This window comes from Aquarana catesbeiana, linkage group LG08 (genome assembly GCF_042186555.1).
Source record: "Aquarana catesbeiana isolate 2022-GZ linkage group LG08, ASM4218655v1, whole genome shotgun sequence".
Classification (NCBI taxonomy): domain Eukaryota; kingdom Metazoa; phylum Chordata; class Amphibia; order Anura; family Ranidae; genus Aquarana; species Aquarana catesbeiana.
In genome coordinates this window covers 307863620-307885168 of record NC_133331.1, presented here as the reverse complement: position 1 = coordinate 307885168, position 21549 = coordinate 307863620, and the positions used below count along the sequence as shown (strand labels likewise).

At 43.2% G+C, this 21549-nt stretch overlaps 2 protein-coding genes across 2 annotated transcripts in view; both read left to right on the top strand.

The window, feature by feature from the left end:
- Positions 1 to 1660: 1660 nt before the first annotated feature.
- The window catches only part of LOC141106916 (uncharacterized), a 49477-nt gene continuing 29588 nt past the window's right edge, over positions 1661 to 21549 (top strand). Inside the window, 7 exon segments of the mRNA XM_073597846.1 lie at positions 1661 to 1725; positions 2201 to 2371; positions 2458 to 2581; positions 2698 to 2795; positions 2915 to 3064; positions 3184 to 3325; positions 4953 to 6810. Coding sequence (XP_073453947.1) covers positions 2497 to 2581; positions 2698 to 2795; positions 2915 to 3064; positions 3184 to 3325; positions 4953 to 6810 — 2333 coding nt within the window. The 5' untranslated portion in view covers positions 1661 to 1725; positions 2201 to 2371; positions 2458 to 2496.
- Positions 11266 to 18598, top strand: LOC141105119 (uncharacterized). The gene is made up of 7 exons (XM_073594987.1): positions 11266 to 11336; positions 12049 to 12331; positions 12448 to 12545; positions 12643 to 12756; positions 12873 to 13025; positions 13135 to 13276; positions 14528 to 18598. The coding sequence occupies exons 2-7, from the start codon at positions 12298 to 12300 to the stop codon at positions 15661 to 15663; spliced, it is 1677 nt and encodes a 558-aa protein (XP_073451088.1). The 5' UTR covers positions 11266 to 11336; positions 12049 to 12297; the 3' UTR covers positions 15664 to 18598.

The window sequence follows — 21549 nt, the reverse complement described above, 5'->3', positions numbered from 1 at the left end:
TGAAAAGCCTGAGGGTCCGACATGGTGAGCTCCTGCCTTATGTTGCTCCATGCCTGAAAATACTTTTGCAGTGGTGAGTCACAGCAGAGGAAATGAAGGGTTGACCTGGAGAGGAGGGTTGTTGAATCTGCCTTTAGCGAGCCACTAGGATTACCCAGGCCCTGTCATGAGGGAGGGTCTGCTTTTGCTCAATCTAGAGAAAATCCCTTTAAAATTTTGGGATTTGGCCTGGCCTTCATTCCATGGCAAACTCTATGTGAAGGGCAACCTGAAGCATCACTCTCCGGAGAACCGTGGTTGTCCAAGAGTGGAGTGGAGGAGACCATGGACCATTTCTTGTTTCAGTGCCCCTTCAATGTAGAAATCTATAAGCAGATGGGTGGGGCTCTGGGTATCCCTTTCTTTTCCAGCTTGAGTTATGTCAGGTGGTCATACAGGGCCTTTAAGACACATCAGGATTTTGATTTTGGGACACTTTTTCTAGTTAGCTTAGTAGTCTTCACATGGAATGCATGGTGTCAGGTTTCCATTTGGAAAATAGTCCCTTCTGTTTAGGTGGTGGTGTATGACATTCTGGGTGAGGTGGGGAAGATTTGGTGTCTTTTGAAGGACAGGTGATGGCCAGGGGCCTAGACAAAGGTGTGGAGATATGTCAGGTCTCCATAGCTGCTGTCTGTCAGTCTCTGGGTGTGCGGCTTTCTCTCTGTCCTTTCACGTCCCCTAGATTTTTATCTAAGATTGTGTTTTTGGAAAAAGGCTGCATGCATAGGATACATGTGTAATCGTTTCCTAGCCTGAGGGTGTGTTTAGGTGGAGGTTAGGGCTTTGTTTAGGTTGGTATATTTAGTTTTCTTTATGTTTTTGCTGTGCTGATGTAAGCTATTTTTGTTTATATATTTTTATTTATTTTGTATATATGTAAATGTAAGATTTTTAATAAACGCCCCCCACCCCACGATCACACACTTATATTATTTATTTCAGGTACTTATATAGACATTCTATGCAGCGCTTCAAACATATATAGTACAGTCACATCAGTCCCTGCCCTCAAGGAGCTTACAATCTAAGGTTCCAAACTCACATTCATACATACACATACTAGGGCCAATGTAGACAGGAGCTAATTAACCTACCTATGTCTGTGGAGTGTGGGAGGAAACCGGAGTACTCTGAGGAAACCTACGCAAGCACAGGGAGAACATGCAAACTCCAGACAGGTAGTGTTATGGTTGGGATTTGAACCAACAACCCCAAGTGCTGCTTGGTGGAAATGCTAACCACTTAGCCACTGTGTTACCCCTTATTAGTATTATTATTATTATTATACATTTATTTTTATTTTTTTTTTAAAGGGACAGTTATTTCCAGTGCAATGAGATAATAATAGTCACATGTCTAAAATAAAAATGGCTATACTTGCATTAAAGCTTTGTAAATTGTGCCTCATATGTTGTTTTCTTTTCGTCATTTAGTTTCACCTAATACGTTTTAAAAAGCTATCAAAATGGTCATTCTCATTTCAGTCTGGATTTTATCTTTGTTATATTCTGTGTGTGTAATCATGGCTATAACATAATAGATGATGAGGCAGCGAGTAAAATGCTGAAACATAATGTAGACTGCAGTACTTAAGTATTGTACTGTATAAACAGGAAGTTCCGGGTGAGAGGTGAGTTTGGAGGAAGTAGAGAGGAGACATTGCTGGAACTGGCAGCAGAGGAGGTAATAAGATATTATTTTATATTTACACCCAGTAACCCCCCCGTCATGTCCGTCCTCTTCCTTCGTAGTCACTGTGATGTCTTTTATCTCCAAGAGATGAGCACCTAAATATATAAAGGATTATAAAACATACACATTCTAAATATAGAACCATTTATCCAACTGTCCATCCAGAGACTCTGGTTTATAGACCAGATCTAAGCAAGTGGCTTGGCTGGCCAGGAAAAAGTGGGGTCAGTGAGCCTGTAGCCCCTCATTCTTAACCATACAAGGCCACATGCTCTCAAAACTTGGAGGTTACTTTTCCAGGGGTCCTCCCCCCCATAAAGCACCTTTTCTTGTATAGATAAGGAAGTCTATAGGTCTTATTTGACATCACTCTTTACTTTATAATTGAACTCCAGATCTGACCGGAGAGGTGAGGAGGATTCTGGGATATCTGTGGTGACAATTTTTACTTTTTCTCTTTACACAGGATTATAAAGTAGTGAAGAAAACATCTGTTGATCCATTAACACCCAGCAGCCGTCTTCACAGGACATCACCCATCACAGTGCCTCCACCTCACTGCCTGACAACAGAGGTAACCAGTGCCAAGAAGGTTCTAGAAGTCACCAAGAAGATCACTGATCTGCTGACAGGAGAGGTGAGCGGTGCCGGGAATTCTGGGACATTATCCAGTAACAGACAAGGGATGTGTCTGGATGGTGACTGTATCATTGTGTGTGTCAGGTTCCTATAAGGTGTCAGGATGTCACTGTCTATTTCTCCATGGAGGAGTGGGAGTATTTAGAAGGACACAAGGATCTCTACAAGGACGTCATGATGGAGAATCAGCTGCCCCTCACATCACCGGGTAAGAGGAGACTTTATTGTAAAGGAGAGAGCAGTATGGAGGGTCCACCTAGATCCCCCATCATCTGAAAAACACACAGAAACAATATATTCAGTCAGTGTGTGTGTTTCCTACAGATGGATCCAGTAATGGGAACCCACCAGAGAGATGTCCTCATCTTCTGTATTCCCGGGATTCCACACAGGAAGATCACACCATCCCTCACCATCATCAGGTAGGTGGGACTGAGAAACTGGGACTTGATAGAGATTCCAAACTGTATGGAATGACATTCTTCTATGTAATTTTTTTGCTTCTTTTTGAAAATGTATTCTGTCATCTTTTGGGGTTTAGGGTGAAGAACTGAAAGACATCAAAGTTGAGGAGAAAGAGGAAGTAGAAAAGATGTTTGTGGGGGGAGATCAGCAGTCCAGTGAGAAGTGTAGAACTTTGTATTCCGGGGATTCCACACAGGAAGATCTCAGCATCCTTCACCATCATCAGGTAGATGGGACTGAGCAACTAGAACTATTCTAAACTATGAGATAACAATCTCCTATATAATCTTTTAATATTGGCAATCATTCTTCCAAATGTTATATTTTATCATCTTTGGAGTTTAGGATGAAAAACTGAAAACCATCAAAGCCGAGATTAAAGAAGAAGAAGAAGAGAGGTTGGTGAGTGGAGATCAGCAGTCTATGGAGGAGGGGGAGATGATTATGAAATGTGAAGAGGAGGAATCTTCTCTACATATGGACACAAGTAAGTCATAAATATTAAATGCAGAAAGGGTTTTTTTTAAATTAACCTAAAATAAGGTGTGCAACAAATTTTACTACCAAAAAAATTCCTCCCCACATACTTTTGTATTTACAACAATAAACCAATGTTCCCAACAAATGAGGAGGGGATACTGTACACCTGCCCTTAAAATTTCCACTTGCCTGCTCGAATTTGGCGAATGGAAATAGCTTGAGGGCGAGTGTGGGGATGTCTTGGAGGGGGGGCGAGTGCTGCCGCCAGGCGAGGGCCAATCAACGTTCTACCAGCAATCGGCCAGTGGAAGTGGAGAGCCGACCAGATCATCACACAGAGTGGGGATCGCCCGCTGTGACAGCTTTGATTTGAATGGCCCGGCACTCAGTCACACAAAGTCCCATCCTGGACCGGTTCCTTTGAAAGACAGTACACTGGTCCAGTGCTGGGACGTGTGATGTCTATCATAGGAGCCGATCCAGGAGGCAGGACTTTCTGTGACTGCGAGAGTCTGGTGATTTAAATCAAAGCTGTCACAGCGGGCGATTCCCACTCTGTGTGATGATTCAGCCAGCTCCCCTCTTCCTCTCCTCTCTCTGATCCCCTGCACTGGTCAGGCTGTGCTGATGGGTACTGGTGAGGCTGCATTGATGGGCACTGATCAGGCAGCGTTAATGGGCACTGGTAAGGCTGCATTGATGGCCACAGGTGAGGCTGCATTGATGGGCACAGCTGAGGCTGCATTGATGGGCACTGATGAGGCTGCACTGATGGGCACTGATAGGCTACATTCATGGGCACTGATGAAGTTGTTAATATTTATATCAGCTGATGAGATAATTTATGAGGGCGTGTTTAGGGGTAGAATCAGGGGCGGGCAGGGTGGGGAAACTGGTGGCAAGTAACTCTTAAGGCCTCGCTCGTAGCTAGTAGAAATTTTGAGCCCTGCTGTACACCATATGAAAGGTTCATCTCCATTCCTCAATACATCGTCATGTTCCCAACAAAGGAGGAGGAGATACTGTACACAATATGAAAGGTCCATCTCCATTCCTCAATATAACGTCATGTTCCCAACAAACGAGGAGGAGATACTGTACACCATATGAAAGGTCCATCTCCATTCCTCAACATAAGGTCATGTTCCCAACAAATGAGGAGGAGATACTGTACACCATATGAAAGGTCCATTTCTATTCCTCAATATAATGTCATGTTCCCAACAAATGAGGAGGAGATACTGTACACCATATGAAAGGTCCATTTCTATTCCTCAATATAATGTCATGTTCCCAACAAATGAGGTGGAGATACTGTACACCATATGAAAGGTCCATCTCCATTCCTCAATATAACGTCATGTTCCCAACAAATGAGGAGGAGATACTGTACACCATATGAAAGGTCCATCTCCATTCCTCAATATAACGTCATGTTCCCAACAAATGAGGAGGAGATACTGTACACCATATGAAAGGTCCATCTCCATTCCTCAGTCTAACATTTTAAGGCCAGAATTTTCCCTGCCTAGGCCCTTTCCCAGGCTGAAGAAGGAAAAATATTCAAATTTACTCCTGAATGTGTGGTGTGAAGATTACTTATAACATATATTGAAAACATTTATTTCCAACAGGTAGACACTGGATCTCGCATAACTCGGAGGGACATCTTATTTTATCCCAAGATGTGAAATCGGAGGATAATGATATCACACAATGTTCTCCAGGAGTGAATCCCATTACTCAAAGCATAGATAGCAGACCTTACAATTTAAATCATTCAATAAACCCCTCTATTACTGAGGAATCATCTGATAAATCCCATGCTGGTACTTCGGATATTCATCTACGATCTCACAATAAAGAGACCCCAACAGATCAATTTAATCCCCATGAATCTCCTTTAATCCATGAAGATGTTCACACAGGAGAGAGTTCATTGTCATGTACAGTGTGTGGGAAATCTTTCACAGAAAACAGAGCACTTCTTAGACACGTTAAAAGTCACAAAAGTGAACGCCCTTTCTCGTGTTCAGAGTGCGGGAAGTGTTTCGCCGATAAAGGAGGTCTTGTTCGACACCAAAGAAATTTTACAGGCGAGCATCTCTATTCATGTTTAGAATGCGGGAAATGTTTTATTCAGAAGGAAAAACTTCACATACATGAGAGAAGTCACACAGGTGAACGTCCGTATTCGTGTTCAGAGTGCGGGAAATGTTTCAGTCAAAAAGGAGACCTTATAATACACCAGAGGATTCACACAGGCGAGCGTCCTTATTTATGTTCAGAGTGTGGAAAGTGTTTTACTGAGAAAGGAAAACTACATATACACCAAAGAAGTCATACAGGTGAACGTCCCTATTCATGTTCAGAGTGCGGGAAATGCTTCATTCAGAAAGGAAACCTTCTAACACACCAGAGAATTCACACGGGTGAGCGTCCTTATGAATGCTCATTGTGTGGGAAATGCTTTGTTGAGAAAAGAGCACTTTTTATACACCAAAGAAGTCACACGGGTGAGCGTCCCTATTCATGTTCAGAGTGCGGGAAATGTTTCAATCAGAAAGGAAACCTTCTTAAACACCAGAAAAATCACACAGGAGAACGTCCCTTTTCATGTTCAGAGTGCGGCAAATGTTTCACTCAGAAAGAACGACTTCTTAAACATCAGATGATTCACACGGGTGAGCGTCCCTATTCTTGTTTAGAGTGCGGGAAATGTTTTATTGAGAAAGGAGGGCTTATTAAACACCAGAGAAGTCACACGGGGGAGTATCCTTATTCATGTGCGGTTTGTGGGAGATGTTTTACTAGGAATCAAGGACTTCTTAGACATGAAAGAATTCACACAGGTGAGCGTCCTTATTCGTGTACAGAGTGTGGGAAATGTTTCATTCAGAAAGGAGACCTACGTAAGCACCAGAGAAGTCACACAGGTGAGCGTCCTTATTCATGCTCAGAGTGCGGGAAATGTTTCATTCAGAAAGGAGACCTTCTTAAGCACCATAGAATTCACACGGGTGAACTTCCTTATTCATGTTCAGAGTGCGGGAAAAGCTTCACTCAGAAGCGTGCACTGGATGCACACCAAAGCATTCACACAGGTGAGCGTCCTTATTCGTGCTCAGCGTGCGGGAAATGTTTCAGTTGGAAAAGTGCACTTGCTATTCACCAGAAGATTCACAAGGGTGAGCGTCCTTTTTCATGTTCGGAGTGCGGGAAAGGTTTCATTCAGAAAGGAGAACTTGTTTTACACCAGAGAATTCACACGGGCGAGCGTCCTTATTCGTGTTCAGGGTGCGGGAAAGGTTTCACTCGGAAAAATGCACTTGTTACACATCAGCGGATTCACACGGATAAGCGTCCGTATTCCTGTTCAGAGTGCGGAAAGTGTTTCAGTTACAGAAAAGCATTTATTGCTCACCAGAAAATGCACATGGGCTAGCAACCTTTTTCTGGTTCAGACTGCTGTATTGGGGGTGTGGCAAAATTGTACTGAAGTCTTTTCATTGGTCCAGCCAATATATAGGTATTTATAAATGTGGTTTTTTTTTGCATAGTTTAAATCAGCCATTCTGATTTTGTTAAATAAAGTTCTGATTTTTATAATATTCTATCCTGAGTGCTTTTATTTTTCTACAAATTACCAGAAGGTCATATGGTAGCTAAGTGTAGTATTAAAAAACTTGTCACCTAAAATTCTGGTCGCAACGGCTCCGCTCACTCTGGGTGTGCACCAACCTATGCCAGGGAACCAAATCACCACTGCTGGCCGGGTATAGTAAGGTGACCAGGAAGAGCCTCACACAAGGAAGCGGGGACCTCTGTGAAATGCAGGCTTGAGAAAGGAGCAATGTAGCTCTGATATGCGTAGCTATGCTCCTTTGTGCGTACCATGCCTGGAAGCCGAATCACCGCTGCTGACCGTGTATAGTAAGGTAACCAGAAAGCACCTCACCATGCCAGGAAGCTGAATCACTGCCACTTGCAAGGTACAGTAAGGTAACAAGGAGCCCCTCACACAGGAAAGCCAGGACCTCTTTGAATACAGGCTTGGAAAAGGAGAGGTGTAGCTCTGAAACCCGTAGCTATGCCCCCTAGTGCGTACCATGCCAGGAAGCCAAATCACCGCCACTTGCCGAATATAGTAAGGTAACCAGGAAGCACCTCACACAAGGAAGCCAGGACCTTTGTGAAATGCAGTCTTGAGAAAGGAGCAGCATAGATCTGAAACCTGTAGCCATGCTTCTTTGTGCGTACCGTGCATGGAAGCTGAATCACTGCTGCTGGCCGGGTATAGTAAGGTAACCAGAAAGCGCCTCACACAAGGAAGCCAGAACCTCTGTGAAATGCAGGCTTGAGAAAGGAGAGGTGTAGCTCTGACACCTGTAGCTATGCCCCTTAGCGCATACTATGCCAGGAAGCTGAATCACCACCCCTAGACAGGTATAGTAAAGTAACCAGGAAGCACCTCACATAACAAAGCAAGGTCCTCTGTAAATGCAGGCTTTAGAAAGGAGCAGTGTAGCAGTCAAACGTGTTGCTATGCCCACTTGCATGTTCCATGCCAGGAAGCTGAATTACCGCTGCTGGCCGGGTATAGTAAGGTAACCAGAAAGCGCCTCACACAAGGAAGCCAGGACCTCTGTGAAATGCAGGCTGGAGAAAGAAGAGGTGCAGCTCTGAAACCTGTAGCTATGCCCCTTAGTGCATACCATGACAGGAAGCTGAATCGCCACCCCTAGACTGGTATAGTGAAGTAACCAGGAAGCACCTCACACAATGAAGCAAGGTCCTCTGTAAATGCAGGCTTTAAAAAGGAGCAGTGTAGCAGTTAAACGTGTTGCTATGTCCACTTGCATGTTCCATGCCAGGAAGCCGAATCACCGCTGCTGACCGGGTAAAGTAAGGTAACCAGAAAGCACCTCACCATGCCAGGAAGCTGAATCACTGCCACTTGCAAGGTACAGTAAGTTAACAAGGAGCCCCTCATACAGGAAAGCCAGGACCTCTTTGAATACAGGCTTGGAAAAGGAAAGGTGTAGCTCTGAAACCCGTAGCTATGCCCCCTAGTGCTTACCATGCCAGGAAGCCAAATCACAGCCACTTGCCGAATATAGTAAGGTAACCAGGAAGCACCTCACACAAGGAAGCCAGGACTTCTGTGAAATGCAGTCTTGAGAAAGGAGCAGCGTAGATATGAAACCTGTAGCTATGCTCCTTTGTGCGTACCATGCATGGAAGCTGAATCACTGCTGCTGGCCGGGTATAGTAAGGTAACCAGAAAGCGCCTCACACAAGGAAGCCAGGACCTCTGTGAAATGCAGGCTTGAGAAAGGAGAGGTGTAGCTCTGACACCTGTAGCTATGCCCCTTAGCGCATACCATGCCAGAAAGCTGAATCACCACCCCTAGACAGGTATAGTAAAGTAACCAGGAAGCGCCTCACACAAGGAAGCAAGGTCCTCTGTAAATGCAGGCTTTAGAAAGGAGCAGTGTAGCAGTCAAACGTGTTGCTATGTCCACTTGCATGTTCCATGCCAGGAAGCCGAATTACCGCTGCTGACCGGGTATAGTAAGGTAACCAGAAAGCGCCTCACACAAGGAAGCCAGGACCTCTGTGAAATGCAGGCTGGAGAAAGAAGAGGTGCAGCTCTGAAACCTGTAGCTATGCCCCTTAGTGCATACCATGCCAGGAAGCTGAATCACCACCCTTAGACTGGTATAGTAAAGTAACCAGGAAGCGCCTCACACAAGGAAGCAAGGTCCTCTGTAAATGCAGGCTTTAGAAAGGAGCAGTGTAGCAGTCAAACGTGTTGCTATGTTCACTTGCATGTTCCATGCCATGAAGCCGAATTACCGCGGCTGGCCGGGTATAGAAATGGGAACCAGGAAGAGCCGCACACAAGGAAGCGGGGACCTCTGTGAAATGCAGGCTTGAGAAAGGAGAGATGTAGCTCTGAAGCCTGTAACTATGCCCCTTAGTGCATACCATGCCAGGAAGCTGAATCACGACCCCTAGACAGGTAACCAGGAAGCGCTTCACACAAGGAAGCAAGGTCCTCTGTAAATGCAGGCTTTAGAAAGGAGCAGTGTAGCAGTTAAATGTGTTCCTATGCCCACTTACATGTTCCATGCCAGGAAGCCGAATTACCGCTGCTGGCCGGGTATAGTAAGGTAACCAAGAAGAGCCTCACACAAGGAAGCTGGGACCTCTGTGAATGCAAGCTTGAGAAAAAAGCAGTGTAGCTCTGAAACGCGTAGCTATGCCCTCTTGTGTGTTGCATGCCAGGAAGCCGAATCGCCACTAATGGACAGGTATAGTAAGGTAACCAGAAAGCACCTCACACAAGGAAACGGGGACCTTTGTGGAACGTAGCACTGGATCGGATGTGACATCATGAGCTGGTGGAATGCACAAGGGGGGCATGGCTACACATTTCAGAGCTACACCAGAGAGGAACTGGAACAGTGCAGGCACCACTGGGCAGTAAATAAATTGACCGCATCCGGATTGGTTGAAATTAGTTACTATTGTGATTCAGAGATTTGTATACTTTAAACCTCACTTTTCCATTGACTTACCAATACAGATAACATTCCACAACCAGCTAACATCACTGCCTAAGATTTTTGCGCACAGCACTGGGTATATCGCATACATTTTTTACTAGATGTATGTTTATTTACTTTATTACAGGTACTTACTTTATATAGTGCTGACAATTTATGCAGCACTTTACATATATATGGTACATTCACATCAGTTCCTGTCCTCAAGGAGCTTACAATCTAAAGTCCCCTAACTCACATTCATACATACACATACTAGGGCCCATTTAGACAGGATCCAATTAACCTACCAGCATGTCTGTGGAGTGTGGGAAGAAACCGGAGTACCCGGAGGAAACCCACACAGACGCAGTGAGAACATGCAAACTCCATGCAGGTAGTGTCAATTTTAAGGCTTGACATGTTTTGGTATCTATTTACTCCACGCAACCTCATCTTTTAAATTTTACAAGTTTTTATACTCTCCACAAAGAGGTGACCTCACTTATTGTCATTGGAACGCACAGACAGGAAGTCCTTGAGGTGCAGACAGTACAGCTGGCTATACACTGCCCAATTTCGAGTGGTATCTGATAAAATGGCCGAAATTAGGCCAGTGGGTGGCCTTTTCGAGCACCACATCCTTCAACTGGCAAATCGAAGGAGCCAGGTGGAAAATTGAGCCAAAAAAGCACCTGCGTTCCTTCAGATGCGGGGAACTGAGAATACAATATCTGGCAGGGGAGATTCGACCATCTGTGCTGTCTAGTGCAGGTGTTCTGTCAGATTAGGCGACCCGTTGGCCCCATCTTGCTACACCCCGCACTCCTCCACAGTAACAATACACGGAGAAGGGGGCAAGCGGACTTGTTACACCCACTGGAGTTTTGCACTTCACGGTTATTTTTAACAGGAAACGGATCATATATGGTGAATACAGTATTTGGAAAGCCATCGGACTGTTTACATGTTGAATTATTAAAGCAGAGGTGTTCTGTCACATTAGCAAACCTGTGAGATCAGCAGGTTTGCCACTGCTTTTAAAATTCAACATCTAAACAGTCCAACGGATTTCTAAATCTGTATTTCACCTTATAAGCTCCGTTTCCTGTTAAAAATAACTGTGGAATGCAAAACTTCCGTGGGTGTAACAAGATGTCCGCTTGCCCCCTTCCTAGTGTATCTTTACAGTGGAGGCGTGTGGGGTGTAGCAAGATGGCGGCGATAAAACCTCACTTCAGTTACCAATTCTGACGGGTCGCCATATCTGACGGAACACAGGCTGAGCAAAAGACACAGATGGCTGTATAGCCAGCCTCAGTAATGCTCGGTGAAGACAGGAAGTGATGCAAGATTTCAAACAGGAAGTGACAGGAAGTGATTTCAGGTATAAATAGGAAGTTCCGGGTTAGAGGTGAATTGGGAGGATTTGGAGAGGAGACATTGCTGAAACTGGCAGCAGAGGAGGTAATAAGATATTATTTTATATTTATACCCAGTAACCCCCTATCATGTCCGTCCTCTTCCTCCATAGTCACTGTGATATCTTTTATCTCCAGCAGATGACGATACACACTTATATAGAGTATTGTAATGTTTACATAGATACATCCTAAATATAGAACCATTTATCCAACTGTCCACCCAGAGCCTCTGGTTTATAGACCGGATACATCCTAAATATAGAGCCATTTATCCAACTGTCCATCCAGAACCTCTGGTTTATAGACCAGATACATCCTAAATATAGAACCATTTATCCATCCTCCATAAAGCTATCTCGGGGTTGTTGGCTCTCATCACTGTGAGATAATGGACACCATGTCTTCTCTGGATCAGGATATGGGGAGGAAGAAGACTGAACTACATTACAACTTCTAAACAAAGCATCAGAAGAAATGAAAATCCTTACTGTGCTTTCATGGAAGCAATGCTGCAATTATGTAACTTGCAGTGTGCCAGTGGAGGATTTTTGGTTCTCTTTGACTCCTCACCATATCCTAACTAATTGTCCTGTCTCTGGCCTGTGATCCTGAGCACCAATCACAGCATAAATGCCCCCAGACCTATTTTGTTTGTCACTGTGCGCACAGAACAATGTCATGTCTACATATCCTATATCATACATGTTCCGTACAATTTAGTAAACATGTATTCTCTCCAATCCATTTTTTTCCAGGTAATACTTCTCTTTAAAGCCCAACTTGAGATTTGAGTTCCACTCTCAAACTGTTCCTCTTGATATCGGTCACCTGGACAGAAAATGTAAGGAATTCTCCCCAACCAGAACACAGACAAATACTTTAGATGAGGTTAAAAGTCTTCTCCAGTCAATCCAAACCTAAAATAAGAAAATATCTGGAGATCCATTAGCACCCAGCAGCTGTCTTCTCAGGACATCACCCATCACAGTGTCCCAGTGTATGTCATGATGGAGAATCAGCCACCCCTCACATCACCGGGTAAGAGGAGACTTTATTGTAAAGGAGAGAGCAGTACGGAGGGTCCACCTAGATCCCCCATCATCTGATAAACACATAGAAACAATGTATTCAGTCAGTGTGTGTGTTTCCTACAGATGGATCCAGTAATGGGAACCCACCAGAGAGATGTCCCCGTCCTCTGTATTCCTGGGATTCCACACAGGAAGATCACACCATCCCTCACCATCATCAGGTAGGCGGGACTGAGGATGATAACCTAAAAGAGTAAATTCTTCTACGTAACTTCTTCCTTCTTTTTACAAATGTATTCTATAATCTTTGGGGTTTAGGATGAAGAAATGAAAGACACCGATGTTAAGATTAAAGAGGAAAAAGAAGAGACGTTGGTGGGTGGAGCTCAGCTGTTTATTGAGAAAGATCACACCATCCCTCACCATGACCAGGTAGATGGGACTGAGCGTGTAGACCTTTAAATTATTCTAAACTCTATGATGTGACTTTCTTCTATGTAATCTTTTGTTTTTCTTTACAAATCTATTCGTTCATCTTTGGTATTTAGGTTGAAGAACTGAAAGAGCTCAAAGTTGAAATGAAAGAGGAAGAACAGATGTTTATTCGATCCAGTAACATAAACCCACCAGAGAAATGTCCCCATCATCTGTATACTCCGGATTCCACACAGGAAGATCACACCATCCCTCACCATCATCAGGTAGATGGGACTGAGCAATTAGACCTAAAATGTATTCTAAACAATATAAATCTTGCATATAATTTCTTGTTCTTTTTTACAAATCTGTACTATCCTCTTTGGGGTTTAGGATGAAGAACCAAAAGACATCAAAGTTGAAGTTAAAGAGGAAGCAGTAGAGAGGTTGGTGAGTGGAGATCAGCAGTCTATGGAGGAGGGGAAGATAATTATGAAAAGTAAAGAGGAGGGATCCTCCCTATATATTGACACAAGTAAGTAATTAACATTAACTGCAGAACAAAATCACATTTTCATTTTTCTTTGAGTATAAATATGTATTTAATTATTTACAAGATGGAGATAATGTAAACTGTGTGGAAGGTCCATCTCCATTCCTCAATATAACCTCATTTTCTCATCAAATGAGGAGGAGATGCTGTACACTATATGAAAGGTCCATCTCCATTCCTCAATATAATGTCATGTTCCCAACAAATGAGGAGGAGATACTGTACACCATATGAAAGGTCCATCTCCATTCCTCAATATAATGTCATGTTCCCAACAAATGAGGAGGAGATACTGTACACCATATGAAAGGTCCATCTCCATTCCTCAATATAATGTCATGTTCCCAACAAATGAGGAGGAGATACTGTACACCATATATTGAGGAATGGAGATGGACCTTTCATATGGTGTACAGTATCTCCTCCTCATTTGTTGGGGACATGACATTATATTGAGGAATAGAGATGGACCTTTCATAACGTCATGTCCCCAACAAATGAGGGGGAGATACAGTACATCATATAAAAGATCCATCTCCATTCCTCAATATAATGTCATGTTCCCAACAAATGAGGTGGAGATACTGTACACCATATGAAAGGTCCATCTCCATTCCTCAATATAACGTCATGTTCCCAACAAATGAGGTGGAGATACTGTACACCATATGAAAGGTCCATCTCCATTCCTCAATATAATGTCATGTTCCCAACAAATGAGGGGGAGATACAGTACATCATATAAAAGATCCATCTCCATTCCTCAATATAATGTTTTTCTAACTGATGAGTTGAATACACTGTACAGACAATCTCCTATATCATATCAACAGTCTCTTGACAGTTTCCTTTAGCATTACTTACACTTAATATAATGGGCTGTCAGGAATCACACATAAGGCACCTGTATCTAGTGAATTGTCCCACACTGTTGCACACCATATGAAAGGTCCATCTCCATTCTTCAGATGTCATGTTTCCAAGGAATGAGGTGGAGGAACATCCATCCCCATTATCATAGTAACAATATCATCAATGCACAAACCTGGGTAACCACTGTGATTTCGGTGTATTTTATGCTTTTACTGGTTTGGATTCATATTGTCATATGTTATGATTGCACCCAATTCCATTCCAGAGCTCTGAGATTCTGTTAGATCAACATACTGTATATGATTTCTAAGTGAAAGACATGAAGAATTATTATAACATTTAAACATTGATTTCCAACAGGTGGACACTATGTCCTGAATAATGTATCTTCAGAATATAAAGAAGAAGAAAATCCCACCACACAACGTTCTCCAGGAGTGAATCCCAACAAACAAATAATACATCAAAGACCTTGTTTAGAGAGATCAATGGATATGTCTCATCCAGGGGAATCTTCTGATAAATCACATACTGTCACTCTGGATATACATCGGGGATCTCACAGTACAGATACATCAACATATCAATCAAATCTCAATGGACCTTCTTTAAGCCATGAAGAAGTTCACACAGGAGAGCGTTCCTTCTCATGTACAGTTTGCGGGAAATCTTTCACAAACAACAGATCGTTTCTTAGACACCAGAGAAGTCACAAAGATGAGCGTCCTTTCTCATGTTCAGAGTGCGGGAAATGTTTCACTGAGAAAGCAAGTCTTGTTAGGCACCAGAGAATCCACACAGGGGAGCGTCCTTATTCATGTTCAGAGTGCGGTAAGGGATTCATTCAGAAGGGAGACCTTCTTAAACACCAAAGATGCCACACAGGTGTGCGCCCTTATTCTTGTTTAGAGTGCGGGAAATGTTTCACCGAGAAAGGAAATTTTCTTATCCATCAGAGATGTCATACAGGCGAGCGTCTCCATTCATGCTTGGTGTGTGGGAAATGTTTCATTCAGAAAGGAGACCTTCTTAAACACCAAATGATACACACAGGTGAGCATCCTTATTCGTGTTCAGAGTGCGGGAAGTGTTTCGTTCACAAAAGAAACCTTCTGGAGCACCAAAGAAATCACACCGGCGAGCGTCTTTATTCATGTTCGGAGTGCGGGAAATCTTTCAATCAAAAAGGAAACCTTCTCAAACACCAGATGATTCACACGGGTGAGCGACCTTATTTATGTTCAGAGTGTGGGAAAGGTTTCACGCAGAAGGAACGCCTTCTTATACACCACAGGATTCACACAGGTGAGCGCCCTTATTCGTGTTCAGAGTGTGGGAAAGGTTTCATTCAGAAAGACAAACTTGTCCGACACCAGAGAAGTCACACAGGTGAACGTCCTTTTTCATGCTCAGTGTGCGGGAAATGTTTCAGTCGTAAAAGCGCACTTGTTCCACACCAGAGACTTCACATGGACCAACAACCTTTAATAAGTTGAGACTGATATATGGGAAGTGTGGGAGAAATACAAGAGCGTTCTTTCTTAGCTTCAAAGTGTTTAAAATATTTTGGCGACGGAAAATCCATTTTTGCACGCCAGAAGATTCACAGAGAAAAAGAGTCTTTTCAGTGTTCAGTTTGGTGTTTTTTGGGTGATGTATAATAGGTATCCAGTAGCTGGTCAGAGGCCAAAGTGAGGAGAGGGCTTCCCTTACACAAAAAGCCACAACACTTCCTGCGCATGCGTGTGGTCATCTAATGCCAGTACCTGCTGCACATCCGCTTCACAACTGGTGCCTGCTGCCCTCTCCGGACTGGGGATGTCCCAAAGACACAAGAGAAGAGAGGGCGCAACGGCCTAGCGCATTATCGCTAAAACCATTTGTTAACCACTTGCCGACTGTATAACTTACCTACACGGCAGCAAAGTGTCACTGCTGCACCGGATCAGGTACCTAGTATGTGATCCCACACTTCTGGGTTATACACAATACTCAATGTCCGCCAGCACCAACCGTTCATCCAGCACAGAAGCAGAATGGTGGTTTGTCTATGTAAAGAAGGCAAATCGCCATTCTGACAGGAGGGAAGGCTTGAATACTGTCGCTACCTATAGGCAAGATGGGCGCCGGCTCCCCCCCCCTCTCCTCTTCCTCTCCCCCCTCTTCTCCTCCTCTCCTCTCCCCCTTCTCCTCTCCCCCCTCCCTCCTCCTCCTCTCCCTCTACTTTTCTTTCCCCCTCCCCCCCCCCCATCTCAGTATGTAGCACACCCCGCAACCCTGCACTCTGTACATAATGCACCCAGCAACCCTGCACTCTTTATGTAGTAAAAAAATGCAGACCCCCTGCATTCTGTGAATTACACACTCCTGACCCTGTGCATTACACACTCCTGTACCCTGCATTCTGTGCATTACACACTCCTGACCCTGTGCATTACACACTCCTGTACCCTGCATTCTGTGCATTACACACTCCTGTACCCTGCATTCTGTGCTTACACACTCCTGACCCCTGCATTCTGTGCATTCACACTCCTGACCCCTGCATTCTGTGCATTACACACTCCTGACCCCTGCATTCTGTGCATTACACACTCCTGACCCCTGCATTCTGTACATTACATACCCCTACTTCCCTTCATTCTGTGAATTACACACTCCTGTTCCCTGCATTCTGTACATTACACACTCCTGACCCCTGCATTCTGTGAATTACACACTCCTGTCTCCTGCATTCTGTGAATTACACACTCCTGACCCCTGCATTCTGTGCATTACATACTCCTGACCCCTGCATTCTGTGCATTACACACTCCTGACCCCTGCATTCTGTGAATTACACACTCCTGACCCCTGCATTCTGTGCATTACACACTCCTGACCCCTGCATTCTGTGCATTACACACTCCTGACCCCTGCATTCTGTGCATTACACACTCCTGACCCCTGCATTCTGTGCATTACACACTCCTGACCCCTGCATTCTGTGCATTACACACTCCTGACCCCTGCATTCTGTGCATTACACACTCCTGACCCCTGCATTCTGTGCATTACACACTCCTGACCCCTGCATTCTGTGCATTACACACTCCTGACCCCTGCATTCTGTGCATTACACACTCCTGACCCCTGCATTCTGTGAATTACACACTCCTGACCCCTGCATTCTGAGAATTACACTCCTGTCCTCTGCATTCTGTGCATTACACACTCACACGCGGCTTCCGTCCGGGAGAGCTCTCCTGCCTCCTCCTGCTGTTCGGAGCTCATGGAGGACCCTGGATCCCCTGCTGGCTCGGAAGTGTCATCTCTGATGAGTGGCTCAAAAAAGAACTGGCAGGTATGTTCCATAGTTTGGAGAAATCCATGAAAAAGGAAATCACAGCAGTGAGATCAGACATGTTACACCTGCTTAAAGAGAACTGCGTAAACCTCTATTTGGGATTTTTAAGGCAATGAAAACCATAAACTTAAATAAAAATAGGCCGGTTCTCCACAATAGTGTGTCATAAAAGTGTTAATTGATGACCATGAGGCCGCTTTACAGATTACTTCCGGAGACACATGCCGGGATGCTGCCCACGATGTAGAGACGCTCCTGGTAGAATGAGCGGTTACCGCCTCCGGAGGAGCCAAACCCTTAGACCTGTAAGCCCATTGAATAGCCTGAACGATCCATGCTGCGATGGTTCTAGAGGAAGCCCGTGATCCCTTGTTCTTGCCATGAAAGAGAACAAACAGATGATCAGACTGGTGAAAGGAAGCTGTGGCTTCTAGGTATTGCTTTAGAATCTCCCCAACATCTAGAGGGTGAACATTAGAGTCCTCAGTAGATCTGAAAGTAGGGAGGACAATCTCCTGATTTTCATGGAAGATGGTTGTTACTTTTGGATTCGATCCTAACATGGGGATCAAGACTACTCGATCTGGGAAGAAGGTAAGGAAAGGTTCTTTGCATCCTAGGGAACCAATTTCGGAAACCCTCTTGGCCGATGTTATGGCCACTAAAAAGACCACTTTGAGAGAAAGCTCTCTAATCGATGATTGATCCATATGCCGTATCTCCTTTTCTGAGAAGAAATCCAAGACGAGAGGAAGATCCGATTTAGAGAATCTTGGTCTTTTCTGAGGCCTAAGCCTTATTGCTCCCTTGAAAAACTGCCTAGTAAGGGGGTGTCTGGCCCATGATACGCCTGTGAAGGCTGAGATTGCAGAAACCTGGACCCGCAGGAGGAGGACAAAAAAGGAACACAGTCTCTGACTAGAAGCAAAGATTTATGGGAGTGGGGTCCTATGAGGTATGAGAGGCGGGCTTAACCCATACGTAGGCTGCCATGGAGTCTGTCAGGAAATTTTTTTTTAGATTCTCTGTGTGTTCATAATTTTAGATTTTCTGAAATAAACAAGAAAGCTCTACACTTTACAATATTCTGTTCTGAGTCTTTTTTTTTTCAATGACTATAATTCTAAAATGATTGGTGACTGGAATGTGCTCAATTCGTAGAGAATCGTCCATTGATGTTCTAATAGTTAGACAGAGAGTCCAGATGGACATTTCCCAGCTGAAATACTAAGGATGGAGCCACTACAGATGCTACAGTACATATAATCTTCCTGACACTGCCATCTTGGTTATTGTCCTCATGGCCAGCACGATAAGCTTCAAAAATTCCCAGTTATTATATTCATCGGTGTAAAAATGTAGAAAATGTAAAAAAAACCTTCTCTTCTCAGACACGTGTTATGTCAACAGTGTCTTAGGCGTTTTGTTCAAAACGTCAGTAGCCAGGCTGTCTTTAAACAAAGTGTGAGTTTATTTGGTCACACTTGGCAACAACTTGAAAATATATACAAAGTTAAATTCTTCTTACAGCTTGATGTAGTAAAACAAAAGATAATAGGAACAAAAACTTGTATCAAGAAAGTTCAAGAGATATTTCAGCTCCGTCTGTGCTTCTCTATGTCAGAGAGATGTCCGCTCTAGCAGCTGTTTGTGAGGTTGGCTGTATATAGGCCTAATGTAAACAAAATGTCTTCTGTAGTGTAAGGATGCTTGTGTTCTTCCTTGTGTGTGTGAAAAAGTAGTGAAGTCCTTCTGTGTGTGAGTTAAGGACATGTGTTGTGTTGTGTTTGTCGTGTAGTGAAGTGCGTGTCGTGCCACTAGCCTAGTGTCACACTGGTTTTTATACAATTCCAAATCTACTAGTCAGCAAGCTATAGCCATAACCATATATAGCTAGAACTAAATATGAAATGATCATATTCGTGATTATTCTAAATATTCTCTTTGCCAACAGCTGACACGTCTCTTAAACTTCTTTGATTGTCAGGAACACACAACAGATTCTTATAAAAAAACTCAAGGTGAATGACCTTTCCAAATGGCCGAATTCTTGTAATGGATATACTTTAAGTTACAGAAATGCAATTCTGTACCAAACCTTACAAATGCATATTAAACTATAATTGGATATCTATAAATATTTATATTACTTCACACAAACTCAATCTAGCTATCTAATTAAATAACTATATCAAATAACTAACTATATTATAGATAATATATGTTTTTACTTTTAAAAAGATCTTTACAATAAAGTCTATGACAGATACTCTGAGTATATTCTTATCTGTGAAACCACTGACCTACTGACCTTTAGTCATTAACTCTGTACATGGAGAACAACTGGTACAAAAATGACATGCACGCAACCTAGCTATTTCAAGATTCGTCTTATGCTGAGCTGAGTGAGCTTTTTCAAAGTCAAAGCATAAAAGGGAACTCAGACTGCATAAATACAGATCTTGATTATAAAGCCAAATTAATATAATTATTCTACAATCGGTGATTCAGAGGTCATCTCCGTCAGTGTCTTACAGAGAATATCTATGTCATGTCGTTGGCTGTCAGTAGAGAGAAATCCCTTCTCTACATTGTTGGTAATTGAAGTGCCCCTTTGCATTAAAAGTGAAACCCATTACATTGGAGGTCAGTAAGGAGAATGTCCCTTATATTGGTTGCCAATGAGAAGAACCTCTTTTGAACCATGGTGATAAATGAAAAGAATGTCCCTTACATTGGTGGTATGTGGGGGCAATTTCCCTTACAATGGCGATAAATGGGAAGAACGCCCCTTTGATTGGTGGTCAGTATAAAGAAGTCCCTTACATTGGTGGTCAGTGGAATAATGTTCCCTTACAATGGTGGTACATGAAAATAATGTTCCCTTACAATGGTGGTAAATGGGAAGAATGATTCCTTACATTAGTGGCATGTAGGAATAATTTCCCTTACAATGGTGGTATGGTAGTCAGTGGAAAGAAGTCCCTTACGTTGGCTGTCAGCAGGAAGAAAGACCTTCATATTGGTGATGATAAATGAGAAGAATGTCCCCTTACACTGGTGGTACATAAGAATAATTCCCTTACAATGGTGGCAAATGGGAAGAATGTCCCTTTGACTGGTAGTCAGTGGAAAGAAGTCCCTTACATTGGTGGTCATTGGGAAGAAAGTCCTTCATATTGCTGGTCAGGAATGAGAGGGAAGTCCCCTTACATTGGTGATATGTGGGAATAAGTTCCCTTACATTGATGGTACATGGGGAAAAAATGTCCATTTGATTGATGGTCAGTGTAAATAAATCCCTTACACTGGTGTTCAGTGGAAAAATGACATTCATATAGGTGGTAAAAGAGAAGAATGTCCCCTGACATTGGTGATATGTGGGAATACATTCCTTTACATTGATGGTACATAGGAAAAATGTCCCCTTGATTGGTATTCAGTGGAAAGAACTCCCTTACATTGGTGGTCAGTGGTACAAATGTCCTTCATATTGGTGGTAAATGAAAAGAATGTCCCCTTACATTGGGAGTACAACACAGGAGTGCAGTGGACACTACTTAGAAAACACTACTTGTAGAGAATTCTTTTTGATAATGCATAGTGTCTGAGAAGCTGATTTTTGTTTGTGAATTATTACATTTCAGTTTTATTGTGGGATGGGCAATATTATTATAAAATTGTAGAAGGACCTCTTGAATTGTAGTCCAAATTATCATGATATCATCAATGCAGTGGAAATAAGCTATGAGTTTTATGGGACACCTAGTCTTCATCTTTAATTTTGGCCATAAAAATATTTGTATGTTTTGGTGGAAATCGTGATTCCATTGCCATGTCCATTTTCTAGAAGTCGAGATTCCAGCCAAATGAGAACATAAATCTTCTTTATTACATACCCATAGGGATACAAAGGGGATGTAAGATGTTATAAAGAAGATTTTATGTGCATCGTACACCTGGGTGCTAACCTTCTATTATTTGGATGATTCTTCTGACAGCTTGTCCAGCAGGAATCTTGGCACAGTCGAAGTCT